The sequence below is a fragment of the Tupaia chinensis genome, unplaced genomic scaffold (assembly GCF_000334495.1).
Source record: "Tupaia chinensis unplaced genomic scaffold, TupChi_1.0 Scaffold000274_1, whole genome shotgun sequence".
Lineage (NCBI taxonomy): Eukaryota > Metazoa > Chordata > Mammalia > Scandentia > Tupaiidae > Tupaia > Tupaia belangeri.
The window spans coordinates 1365265-1379349 of NW_006159756.1; the positions used below are offsets into that span (position 1 = coordinate 1365265).

The window sequence follows — 14085 nt, forward strand, 5'->3', positions numbered from 1 at the left end:
AAGAACATATATGTGTACATAAGTATGAGAGTAGAAATGGAATATTATTGATGCTAACATGCTTGATTGAGTCACTATGCAGTCTATTCTAGAAATTACATTTAGTACATTGTGATGATGCTCAGGGAATGAATGTTAGGTAACACACACAACACACAAAACAAAACAAAACAAAAAAACGGTAAAACTATTGGTACCATTTAAAAAAAAAATGGATATTTGATGGCTGCAGTGAGCGATATGGGCCCAGCTGGGTTATACTTTTTAGTTTGCTTTTTTTACTCACTTACACATTTTCTTTGTATGAATACAAGGAAATGTATGTATCCCTTCTACCTTATTGGTTACTTAAATAACTTTTGATTCCTTGCTATTATTATGCCTTGCTACAGTACAAGTCTGATACATGTTTCTTTGTGAGCATATGCTAAAGATTTTCAGAGCTGTTTGAACTAAACTGACAGGTCATTGATAGGGGCATCTCCACCCTCATGTCACGCCATTATCAGTAACATGAATGATAGACCTGTGATATTATCATGTTTTTCCAAATGATGAATAGGAAATGCTATCTCTGTGTATTTTAATCTACTTACAATTATTTTTATTTTATTCATATTTTATATGAGAATAACTGCAGGCTTAATTTCCAAATCAAGGGCCACAAGGTGGTATAGGGGTTAAGGCACTGAACTCTCAAGTAGTCAACCATGGTTTGAGTTCCAGAGCCAGTGACTTGAAATTTACACTGGAAACATGTGTACATGCCCAAAATCCCAAGAGGAGAATGAAGGAGAAAGGATTGTACATGGTCATTCCCCACCCCCAGGGAGAATGTCTGTCTGTCTCTGTCTCTCTGGCAAGCTCATGCACCCTATATAGCAAAAATCTCTCAAAAATAAAATAAAGTTGCCAAATCAATATGAAGAATTCATGCTCACTGTCTTTCAGAGAATTCATGGTCACCTTCTTTCAGTAAAAATGTTACATTTTACCAAAAAAAAAAAAAAATTTTTTTTTGATTTTTTTTTTTTGTTATAAAGTGCGTGTACTCTCCAGAGAGAGGAAAAGTGAGGTATCAGCCCCCAGGGGGATGGCCAAGCCAGAAGTCCGTCTCCTCCACTCTCCTCTCAGGATTTTGTACACGCATGCATATGCACCTGGTGTGTTTTCCAGGCTGTTAGGTTTGAGACTCGAACCATGGAATTGGCCGTGTGAGATACAGTGCCCCAACCACCATGCCATCTGCTGGCCCTGAAATACATTTTAAAAGCAGGGCTAAATGGATGTACGGGCCACTTTCCATCTGCCCTAACAAAGCTTTACAAGGAGTCTCAAAGAGCCAAGTTGATCCACCGGCAGCTGCCTATCGAAACATCAAACTATTTAAAACTCCAACACTATTTAAAGGAAGACAACATTCCACACTCTGCCATCCCCTGAGAAAAATGACTGAGCCTGCTAAGAAGCAGGAAAATGTGCCTCATGACAAAAAAAAAATCAGTTAGTGAAATGGCCCCAGAAATGACAGGTCATGGGGCTGGCTGACGCGACCAAGAGCAGATATTAGAAAGACGCTTACGAGGGACCAGCAGGTGGTGTGGTGGTTAGGCGTTGGAGACTCCCACATGGCCAGCCATGGTTCAAGTCCTGGACCTGGTGGCTTACTTTCTCACTTTCCTCTCTCTCTCTGTGGGTCTCTCTCTGGTCAAATTAAAATGAATGAATGAATAAATAAATAAATCTTAAAAAAAAAAAAAGAGAGAGAAAGAAAAACAAAAGAAAAAAAGAAAGACGTTCATGAAGGAGAGTGAAACTTCAGCAGGGGCTGGGCGGTGGTGCAGTGGGAGAGCGAGAGGCTCTGCGAGGCTGATCCACACGGGAGAGTTCCGGATTCCCATCAGGAGACCTTCTCGAGTTCACCGGACACGCACGGGCCTATGACCTGGGCTGCTGAGGCCGGGGCGGGATCGCACCATCAAGCCTCTGTTAGGGCTGCCATTTCTGTCTCTTTTGCTCACAGAAATAAATACAAATAGACTTTTAAATAAGGAAAACCAGGCCAGCTGGTGGCGGTGTTTAAGGTGGCTGGATCCTACATGGCTAACCGTGTGGTTCAAGTCCTGGACCTGCTGGGTGCATGTGTGTACACGCTCAAAATCCCCAGGGGAGGGAGAAATGGTGAGGGGACTGCAGAGTGGCCACTCCCCATGGAAGGGGCCTTCTTGCCTCCCTCTCCCACTAGCTCTCTCTTATTACTGTTCACTCACTCTCACTCCAGCGAGTACATGTGCCCTCCAGCAAATTAAAAGAAAAAAGATAGACAGGCAGATTAAAAGCAAGTAACAAATCCAACACCTTTTCATAATACAGCACTCAATAAGCCAGGAATAAACCTTAACAAAGAGTACTCTGAAAAACCCACAGCTAATAATATCAGACTGAAGGCAAAACTATTCTCGTGAGGTTAGGGGCAAGACAAAGATGACCGTTCTGTCCGCTGCTATTCAACACTGTACTCGAGGTCACCTAGACAGGAAAAAGAAATAGGAGGTATCCAGACTGGAAACAAAGAGCAAAACTACTATTCATACATGACGTGGTCTCATATAAACGAAATCCTATGAGAATCAATAAGTGAGTTTTGCAAGGTTGCAGGACATCAATTATACCTCTATACACTAACCATAACCCTCCTGAAAATAAAATGAAGAAGACAACAGCATTTACAATAGCACTGAAAAGGATACAGTATCAAAGGAAGTATATAGGTATACACTGAAATGACTGAAACAAATTAAATGCAAAGACCCTTTGTGTGCTCATAGTAGATTTAACAATGTTACAATGCAGTGCGCCCCACAGTGACCCAGGGATTCAATGTAAATCCCAGATGCCCTTTGGCAGAAATTTACAAGCAGGAAGTATACTGGGTATACACCGAAAAGACTGAAACAAATTAAGAGTACACACTGAAACAAATTAAGAGTATACACTGAAACGACTGAAACAAATTAAATGCAAAGACCCTTTGTGTGCTCAGAGTAGATTTAACAATGTTACAATGCAGTGCTCCCCACAGTGACCCAGGGATTCAATGTAAATCCCAGATGCCCTTTGGCAGAAATTTACAAGCAGATCTTAAATTTCACACAGACATGCAAGAGACCCAGGATATCTGAAACAGAAAATAATGCTATGAGTGAATATGGAGTGTCATCAGCCTCTCAGCCAGAATCCAGACACATGTAAAAGCAGGAGGGAAGGAGCAAGAATACAGCTTATTAGCTCCAAGGATAAGCGGTCCACACAATCCCTAACGGCTGCATGCACCCTGGCACAGGTCTCAGCCTTCATCAGAAGGGACTGTCTCTGGCAAAGGGACAGAGTAAAACTGGATTTCTAAGACAACTCCTTTTCAAAAAGAGAGCCTAGTTACAACTGAGACATTGCTTAGCAGCTAAGGTCTGCATGAATTTATTTCAAACCTCATTATTGAGCATGAACAGTAACACAAACCAGTGTTCAATGCTTTTTTTTTTTTTAAGGATTATTTTTGCTATAGGAAGAGTGTGCTCACCGGAGAGACAGAGAGAAAGAGACAGACAGACAGACAGAAAAAAGTGAGAAATCACCCCCTAGGGGGTATGGCCACACCACAATCCCTTCTCCTCTAGGGATTCTGGACATGCATGTACACATACCCAGCATGAGTTTCAAGTGGCTGGGTCTGGGGCTTGAACTGTGGTTGATCACGTAGGAGTCCACCGACGTAACCATTACGCCATCTGCTGGTCTTCAAGGTTGTAATTATCTTTTTATCTATTCCCACAGTCACAGGGAATGAATCCTTCATATTACAGATGCATGTATATAATCGATGGCACACAGACCCTATGACTTTCTTTTCCATAAGAACTTTGGGTTTTCTAGCTCAATCTCTAGGCTCTACTCTCTCTCTTTTTTCTTATTTTGTGTATTCATGACAGAATGCATGTGAGTACACGTGACAGTGACAGTGACAGCGAGAGAACCCTCCGCAGGATCCAGTCACGCCTTCATCCCCTGCCCTCTACCTTCTGGTTTGTGGGATCCTGGGCATGCGCAGGAACGACTGGCACGTTTCAGGCTGACTGGGCTGGGGATTTGAACCTTGGCCACCACCATGGTTCCAGCTTCTCTGGAGCAGTGCACGCCCATTGTGCCATGGGATCAGCTCTCTATTCTTTCTTTTTTTAGAAGATTTTGCCTTAGGGCACGTGCATTGGGTGGGGAGTGACAGAGACAGTGAGAGGGAATGTGAGAAACCACCTCCCGGGGGGATGGCCATGCGGCAATCTCTTCTCCTCCATTGTCCTCCTGGGATCTTGGGCACACACACATGCACACCTGCCCGGTGTGAGTTTCAAGTCACCAGGCCCAGGACCGACATAACCGCTACACCATCTGCTGGCCCCTGTTATTTCTTACAACATATAATTCTACATTATCTGTAAGGGTGAGAAGGCGATTAGCACATGAGCACCGGGTATAATGGCTGAACTGGGGTAATTAGACCTGTCATCTCAACATCTGTCATTAGTCTGTGTTGGGAGCATTCAAAGTCCCCTCTTTGAGCTACTTGGAGATGCGGAGTAAGTGGTGTTAACCACATTGTCCCCACCGTCTCTGTAACGCTCGACACTGCCCCTCCTATTTCCCTATTAATATAACCTGATTCTGTGGAAGGGACTGCATGGCCCACAGGGGGCAGCCACGCAGCGCTCTGACACGGACACTCAGAGCAGTGCTGGCCCGGCGCCTCCCTGCGGGCTGAGCGCTTCCCTTGCGCTTTCTTGGCTAGTACAATTTTGGCATATTTTTACACCCACATGGGAGAGAGGTGGCACAGGAAGGGAGAGCAGGCTTGGAACCTCCTGCGGGGCTAGGAGAGGAGACCTCGCAGGTGAGAGGCAGACCCCTCCAGCCTCCCTGTCCTCTCAGATTATTTGTATCAGGCTGTAGACGCAGCATCCTTTTAGAAAACACACGCACAAGGAAACAAGAGACAGTGGGCCAGCAGGTGGCATGGAGGTTAAGGCAGAGTTCAAGTCCCAGACCCGGTGGTTCGAGAAACAGGCCGGGTGTGTGCCCCAAATCCCAAGAGGAGAATAGAAGAGACAGAGTGCAGCATGGCCATGCTCCCTGGGGGCGATGTCTCACTCCCCCACCCCCTCTGTCTCTGGCGAGAACACATACCTTCTAGCAAAACTAGGGAAAAAAAGAGAATAAAGGAAAGACATTTTCCCAACACCGGTAACACGCCCCGTGCTTGCTCCTTCAATCCTCGTCACTCTACGAGACGGGACAGCGGGCACGCGCCTGTTTCTAGTGAAGGAACAAAGTACTGGCAACAGTGCAGGGAAGGACGGGGCTGCCCTGACCCGTGGACCTCACAGACCTGGGACCTCCAGCAGCAAGAAATACAGCCCGGCAGCGTGAAGGCCGTACTCGCGGCACTGCGCGCTGGCGCCCTTCCCAAGGGCCGCCTGGATGAAGTGGTAGAAGAGCGCCACCAGTGTCCGGTGGGAGATGCTGTTCTCGATGAGGAAGGTCCAGACGCTCTGGGGGGAGAGGGCACATCACAAAAGCCAGTGTTAGAGAACGGGAAAGTCTCCTGTGATGGTGTGTGTGTGTGTGTGTGTGTGTGTGTGTGGTTTTGTTATTATTATTTTTTACAAGTATTTAGGGCCTTACAAAAGGAGGAACAGACCAGTTCAGCTCCTCACGATAAATGTTCACCAGCTTCAATGGGACAAAAATAAGAACCCAAAGTCAAAACTTTATTATTGAACATCACAAAGAGAAGTAAGTTTGTAAGAAATGGAAACAGTTAGGCTTTCCCAAAATCGTGTTGGTAATCCTGAAACACGGACATCGCGCACTGGGACAGTTAAAACCACACACGCCCTATGCAGGGATTGCTGGGACGTGACCCTCCATGTGTGCTAACTGCACCCAGATCCATTCGCCACCAAGGACGCGGGAGACCAGAGCAGCGCATGTAAACGAAACGCTCTGTGGATGGGCAACGGAGCAGGAAAGAAAACACGTGCATTTCTGCCCTTGATAGATTTCGGAGGCAGCCTAGCTGAGAAAGTAAACACTAATTCATTTTTTTATTAAGAAGTAAATGAACAGGGGGGCCAGCAGGTGTGTGGAGGTTATGGCAGCTGGCTCCCACATGGCCCATTGAGCGCTTTGAGTCCTGGACCCAAGTGGTTTGAAAATCATGCTGGGCGAATGTGAGTGTGTGCCCCAAATCTCAACAGGGGAAAGGAGAAGGGATTAAATAAACTAATAGAATACTAATTTTATTATGATTCCATACTTTCCCCTAATGAACAGAGAAAAAATAAACGGGTTATTTTTATAAATTAAGTATAGTTTATCCTTAGATGTCTTACAAAATAACAAAAAGCAGAGGTCTATCAAATTCAAAAAAAAATCAGGCCTTAAACTTCCTGCTTCCTGGAAATGACCAGGAAAGAGGGAGCTAATGCCTGGCGTCAGGCCCTCCGCCCAGTGTGTGCCACCTTAGGGAACAGACCCTGCAATCCTTTGTCATTCCGCTTCCCTTCCCTAGGAAACTTCTGGAAGAAATCATCTCTTCTCTTTACAGCAGTCATTCCAAAGGCCACTTGCTTCTCAGCTCTCCGGGCCCAGGACGTCACCAACCATCTCATCACCAGAGCTCTGGGTCACCTTGGGGCATGTGACCCCAGGCCGCTCTCTAGATCTGGCACCCCAGTGACCTGCACTCCCACTCGCAGTCCTCTTCCCACCCCCTCTCCATGCCTTCCCCATCATCTTCTCTCCCTTCCCAACCTTCCTCTGCCTTCGGCCCACACCTTGGTGCGGAGGACTCTCCTCCCATTCAGATGCCGAAAATGAACTCCTAAGTTTACAGCTGACCTTGCTCTTTCTACTTCACTCTGCACCGTGGGTGGCCACAGCGTCATCCTCTTAGTATTAAAGTGGGGGATCTTTGAGTTCTTTCTCACTCCCTCCATCCAGCCAGGTTAGCACTCTGCACCACGTCTGAGACTTCTTACACAGGCTTCCTCGTTCACAAAGCCCTATTAATTCTGCCTCAGAAAATGTCCCTAGTTTTAGCTTCCTTTGCAGTTCTCATAACTGGAACTCTGGACCATGCTGTCCACACTGTGGTGCCTAAAACTCCTGGGGTGCAGCTTCCTCCCAGTCAGTCCATCTGCAGTCAGGAACCTAGTACTTAAAGATCTCTGGGTAAATCCATTCGTAATTCAGCTGACCACTTCTCGGTTCAGTAACACCAGGCTTCCTTGAAGTCGAGGCATGCCTGCATTGTTCTTGGCATTTTGCTCGGCCTTCTAGTCATTCTCGGTTTGTTCAGATTTTTTTCCCTTGCTTTTGCCTTTATGCTTTCCCTATATAATTTGCTGTTGCAAAATGAGGTCACGTCTCAAAAAAAAAAAAAAAAAAAGAAGAAAAAAATCACCAGACTGGCACCTTGAATTTTTTTGAGGAATGCTATTAGGATATCCCAGTAAATGAACCATTGAAAATTTTTTTGGCTAGGTATATGCACTCACCAGTAGTAGAAAGAAACCATTCTTTGTGTTACTGTTACACCCTTATAAAGTGTATACTACCACACTGAAGATTTCAGCTATAACAATGGCTCTCATCTTGCACTTCTAGCAGCTAACGATGGCTAACTTGGCTTTTAAATTCAATACATTTATTTTTTTACCTCCACAGATCCATGTTCTTCAGTAGCAAAGGGGAAAAGACTTTCATAGAGTTTTGTGAATGTGTTCAGTCCATTCTCTAAGATCTCTGCTTCTATGCTGGGATCCAAAGGCTCTGTCTCTGTGAAGTCCAGTTCCCACACTGTGTCCACCCATTCTAGGGGAAAATGCAGTGAAATCAGCAAATGTCCCAGGACATGTGAAAACCCAACCACCTTTAGAGTCTGGGAGAAAAGTTAATTGTCACAACTTGTATTTAATTGTTAACACTATAGGGGTAGCATGATGAAAAGAAAGCAGAGGAGGTTACAGAAACATTTTTAAAATGATAACTGACAATCGATCATTATGAGAATCATCTTCTAAAATGGTCAACAAGGAAACATTATTTAGATGTAACGGTTTTGGGAAAACACTTAACGATCAGGGTTTCTCCTCCGCTCGATCTGAGGAAGAAACAGAGGTTCATCCAAGATTAACTCGGGTGTTCCTTGTGAAAAGCCTCAAGAGGTTAATAAACCCAATAAAGCATGCAGTGCTTCACTAGGCCCGGGACAATAAAAACACATGTTCTAAAACAGGCGTGATTTCCCTGTGCAGTTTAAACTAGAGGAGGCAAATCAGACCCAGATACACGGAACTACTCGCTGATTCCAACACATGCTGATAGGAAGAGTATGTGTTGAGAAAAGGTGGCGTTGAGGCAGCATTCCCGCCTTGCCACACTCTCAACTCTAAATCTTCTCAACAAACGATTTTTCGTTTCTTTAGCGAGTTGTTTTTTTGGTATAGTGTGCATGTGCTTGCTGGAGACACATAGAAAGAGAGAGAGACCAGAAAGCAAGAAATCACCCCCCTCCGGAGGGGATGGCCATGCCACAATCCCTTCTCCTCTATTCTCCCCTTGGGATTCTGGGCCTGCAAGCACATGTGCCCGGTGTGAGTTTTAAGCTGCCACGTTGGGGACTCACTGCGATTAACTATGTGGGAATCCAGTGATGTAACCCTTCTGCCACCTGCTGGTCCCAACCAATGATTTTTCTTCAGTGCTTTTGCTATTATTCTGCCAACCCCAAATCAGGACGATCCAGAAACATGTGGAATCTCAGACAAGTTAGGAACCAGGTGCTCCTTCGAATGACTATTCTTTAAATGTGTGTCATGAAAACGCAAAGAAGACAGAAAACAAACACAACGTGTGTGCACCACTGAAACCGAGAAGTTGGGCCAGGTACAATAAAGCTTGACAGAGATGGGAGGCCGCAGCCTTTCTCTGCACGGCTCTGAGCCTTGCAGTTAACGATATCGGTCCTCCTCAGACCTCAACCCGTCCCTCACCTTTGTCACTTGAGCCTGACCCTGGAGGAGGCTTTGCATAGCTATTACAAGATGCTGTGCCACAGAGTGAAAATGAAAATGTGTCTCTCCAGCCTCCGGTGACGCGTTACTGCTCACGACGCCCTCAGCAAGTCTCTTGGTCCTTCCAGAGGCTCTGCCAACAGCACTCCCCTACCGTCGGCGGCCTCACTTCTAATTCGGGAGACAGTGCTTCACCCTGACTCCAGTCCTCCTTCCAAAGTCTTCTGCATGGCTGGAGTCCTGTCATTTCTAGCATACTGGAGGCCCTACAGTGTTACCTGTAAAACCTGGGTGGTAACACACCGGTTTCAGAAAGGGAGTGTTCTGCTGGAAGGAGCTGCTAGGAGTGGGGCAGAGGCGAAGGCCAGGGGCATAGCAGAGAGGAGGGGGAGAGGGGAAGAGAGACGGTCACTTTATTCAATGCTTCCTACAAGTACTCGGCACTCGGCTTGAAAACCTGTACAATAAAACGCTTCAAACTGAGAACTTCTAAACACGAATTGGTTTTCCTTCCCATGATCTGGAAACGAGTGCCAAGATTCCAGCCGCGGGTCACATCCGTCTGGGTCCCAGTCACAAGTGGGCAGTGGGACACAGTGTGAGGACCACAGACGCACTAAGCACAGCGTTTAGCATCTATGAAGGTGCAGAAAGTCTTATTAGATCAAGGTTTAGAACATCTTGCAAAGGCAGCAGCTTCGTGGCTGAGACATCACTGAGACAGGGGTGTCCCTCACATCCACCCCAAGGGGGCGTGGGCGTGCCCCACACAGAACATCTTACAAAACAGATGCTCAGAAAGCCCTACGTGACATGCCGTCGTACCTGCTGTGGCCACAAAGCAGCGGGGTAGAACAGCCCTTCGCTCTCATAAACTCATCCTCCAGATGCTCGGGATACTCACCCCACGTCCTCATGCCCTTTTCGGTCCTCTGGGATAAACTTCACTCAGCATTTATAAGAATGGCAAGAGAAAGGCGAGGTCCCTGAGGCCTAGTCTCACAAGGCCATAGAATCCTGGGGACGACGGAGCTGCCTAATATTCCAATCGGAAGAAGCCAACAGATGATTCTCAACTTAAGAAGGTAAAAGAAAGACAAGACTAAAGCGTGATGGGAAGTCTTGGGGGTCATCAGGAGAGATCCTGCAGAAGGGAGGGTACTGGGCATCGCGGCTCAGGAGAAATGGTCCACGGACCGCTTCACGTGCTTCATCCATCCTCTGTCGTAACCACGCTCACCCTCCTAAAAACGTTCTTGCATCTTTGCTGCCCCTTTCTCTCGCATGCGGTCTCCCATTTATTTCGTACACATAGTTTGAAATGTATGTCAATACTTCTGATTTCATTTCTGGATCACCACTACCAAAGCCCAATTAAAAAAACAAAACAAAACAAAACAGAAAACACAAAGACCTGGTGGCAGGAGACCTAGACCCTATCGATGACTTGTTACTTAGCTTGGGACATCTGTCAAACCACACACTTCTCTAGACAAACCAAATCTCTGTTTTCTTAACTGTTAAGAAGAGATGATTGCTGCTCTACAGGCTTACATCGAAGAGAAAGAAATACATCACTTATTCACTCAGCAAACATTCTGAGAACACGCGGTGGGGAAGCCACTGTCAGTGCTAGTGACACAAAGCCAGGGCTAAAGGGGTATCGTCCACGAGGAGCTTGCCATCTTACATTTCTGACACAAGAAAAGCAGCCTCTGAGAGCATAAAGACCACTAAGTGTCGGTCAGTAAAGCCGGGCTAATATCCGGACTCGACCCCATACATGGAAGCCTCCTCTCCAGCCTGATAACACAGGACTGCCGTGAAAGGTGTGGTAAAGGGTCTCCCCGTGTGCAAGCTACGGAAAAGTCAGTAAATGGCAGTTGTCACTGTTTACAACGAACCGCAACGGTTCACGGCAGGCACATGGAAAACTTAACATGCTAGAGAGCCTACCAGGAAATAGTTCTGAAGGAGGATTCTTCCAGGGGACCCAAATGCAGCAGCTTGGCAGGGAAAGCAATGCAGAAAATGCACCCCAGACACCCGCACGGCATCAGGAGCCGGAGGGAAAGGAACTGCATGCAGTGCTCGGAAATGAGCAGGACGGCGACCGCGTAGTTTGAGTGCGCAGGGTGACAGTCAGCAGTGGCTTCTATCCAGCACATAGTACGCACCAGGCACTAAGCTCGTCTTCATCAAAACCCCGGGGTAGATATTATAACCCCCATTTGACAGATAAGGAAACCGAGGCTGAGCAGGGCTAAGCAACTTCCTTAGTGTTTCGTGGATGCTGTGTGGAAGGGTCAAGAGTCCAATCCACTGTAAAGGTGGTACTCCAGGGTGAAGAGGCTGGTGAAGGCTCTCAGAAGACATGCCAGGGATCTAGTCATTTATTTAAGAATCAAAGAGGAAACACTAAAGGCTTACAGACTTAACACATTCAGAGCTGTGTTGTCAAAAGCAGTCCTGCAGCGTGGGGGACAGGAGGGGACTGCTGGCATCAGAAAGTAGTAAGGCACCCCCAACTGCTAGGCTGGCTGGAGTCTGAACGGCAGATCAGGTATGGAGCAGGGACACCTCTGAGGCAGGACACCCTGTGGCAGTGGCAGCGAGGGGAAGCTGGGGTGCCAGGTCCTAGGTCCACACCTGGACCAGCTGGACAGTCCTCAACTGGCTCTGGGAATCTCAGCTTCACTCATGTGACATTTGATGTTTTTTGGGAGGTAGGCAGCTGGAACGTTTGTGAAGGAGAAGCAGTTCAGAACATCTGTGGAATTCAGTTACATTTACAATGTGCGCCATCGGGGTTCCTGCCCAAAAGGAGTATCTTAGTTTCCAGGAAACTGATGCTACCAATGATTCATGACTTCACTGTGACCCTACCCTTTCTCATCCCAGTGTTCTCTAGCTCATGATGTAAAGAATACGGTATAGCCAACCAGCCGCCTGCCTCGTTTTAAATGGACCAGTGTAAACACCTGACCATTTGCACCTCCTCTCTGCTGGCCCTTCTCTTACACAAACCATTAGTGACCATCTCTGTAGCCGTGTGATGAGCACATCTGATGAATCTGTCCTAAGCCCTGACTCAAACAAACCACTTTCATTTCACTTGTAATGTCTCTGCCTCCTTTTAAAGCTGACACTATGTACATGAAGTTCAAGAAGTCAGTGTAGCTGAAGAAACATCTGTGAGTTAAAACCGCTAGGGTGGATACTAGGTGTCCAGGGAGACTTGCAGAATAAGAAGGGACAGGCTGAGGGACAGGTGCAGGAGCCGATATCAGCCTCCACTACTCGACTGGGCTGAGCCTCCCTGTGAAGCCAGCTGGTCACTGTTCTGGTGGCACAGCCCTGGGGACCCCAGACAATGGCCCTAGCTCCAAGGGGTTTTGCCCAGGCATGGCTAATAAGATATGGAAAACTTTACTTGCTCTGAGCAGCAGGCCTCAAGTTCTAGAACTCTGGGTGACCCTAGGGAGCCACGTGGAACTCAGTTCACCTCAGCACACGCAGTCTCGATTCTACTCAGCATTACCCTTGTACACAGTAGTGACCACAGGTCACCACGTACGAGTGGGGCTGGAGCCCCAAGCAGTCGCCGGGGCAGCCTGTGGGGAGTGCTGGGAGCCATAAGGACTGTGGGCACAGCAGTTTTTTAAAAGCCTCGGAGGCCTTCCCAGGCAGGTCTGAGCAGCTTCCAAACGAGTATCCATGCTCTAAGGTGGGAGGCCAGGAGTCCCTGGGCTTTTACAAGTGGCCCAGGATAACCAATTTGGATTCAGTGCAATTTAACCCATGCATTTCTCGCTCCTTTTGACATTCCCCAAGTACACCATTTTAGAAGCGTGTAATCTTAAACTTGTACGGTCCAGAGGCTCAGTAACCTGGAGCACATTAAAAGGCGTGTGGGGGAAGTTGTACAAAGGCTTCAGTTTTTTTGTTTTTGTTTTTTAACCTAATGATTTTGAAGCCTGACCACACGGACTAACAAGCTTCCTGGGGGCTGCGTTTTCTGAACACTGAGGCCCAGCGGTTCTGAGCTTTACTGGGTGTCCCTAGAAACCAACCTCACTCTCAGCGATCAGGTTTAGAGTGTAGGTGGTGGGGTTAGGTTTGGTGTTAGGATGTTAGCGCTAGGGCCAAGGATACTGCTAGGGTTAGGGTTAGCATTAGTGTAAGGACTAGAGGTTCGGGTTAGGGTTAGGGTTAGCATTAGTGTAAGGACTAGAGGTTCGGGTTAGGGTTAGGGTTAGCATTAGTGTAAGGACTAGAGGTTCGGGTTAGGGTTAGGGTTAGCATTAGTGTAAGGACTAGAGGTTCGGGTTAGGGTTAGGGTTAGCATTAGTGTAAGGACTAGAGGTTCGGGTTAGGGTTAGGGTTAGCATTAGTGTAAGGACTAGAGGTTCGGGTTAGGGTTAGGGTTAGCATTAGTGTAAGGACTAGAGGTTCGGGTTAGGGTTAGGGTTAGGGTTTGAGTTTAGGGATAGTGTTAGGCTTATGGTAAGAGTTTAAGGATACTGCTAGGGTTAGGTCTAGGGACTGGGCTAGGTACGAGCTGGAGTTAAAGTTAGCATTAGTGTAAGGACTAGAGGTTCGGGTTAGGGTTAGGGTTAGAGCTAGGGCTAAGGCCTAGGGCATAGTAAGATTTAGGCTCCGGTTTATGGCAAAAGGTGTAGGGTTAGGTTATATTAAGAGTAAGGTTCAGGATTAAGTCGTAAAGAGGTAGGGCCAGTGTTAGGGCAACACCTAAGGTTAGTGTTGGGTTTTGAGACAGGATCAGAGCAAGGGATAGAATTAAGTTTACCCTCAGCATCTCGGGAAGAATAACTAGGGAGCTGAGAGCCTTAAGAAGCTAGCCTTCTCGGGTGTTCACCACAAAAAGCTCCGGGGCCAGCCCATGCAGATTTAATGAGCTTCCCTAACACCCCACCCCCACCCCCGCCCGGGC

The 14085-nt window shown here is 47.1% G+C and overlaps 1 protein-coding gene across 3 annotated transcripts in view; it reads right to left on the bottom strand.

Annotated features, from left to right (window-relative positions):
- The window catches only part of NCAPD3 (non-SMC condensin II complex subunit D3), a 58096-nt gene that overhangs the window by 43787 nt on the left and 224 nt on the right, over nucleotides 1-14085 (bottom strand). For 2 of the 3 annotated variants that reach the window (XM_006149960.3, XM_027772443.1), the window contains exons 2-3: nucleotides 7775-7929; nucleotides 5441-5603 (exon numbers count right to left, since the gene is read on the bottom strand). The exons of the other annotated variant lie outside the window; for it this stretch is intronic. In XM_006149960.3, coding sequence (XP_006150022.1) covers nucleotides 5441-5603; nucleotides 7775-7929 — 318 coding nt within the window. The remainder of the gene's footprint in view (nucleotides 1-5440; nucleotides 5604-7774; nucleotides 7930-14085) is intronic. 3 annotated transcript variants of the gene reach the window in all.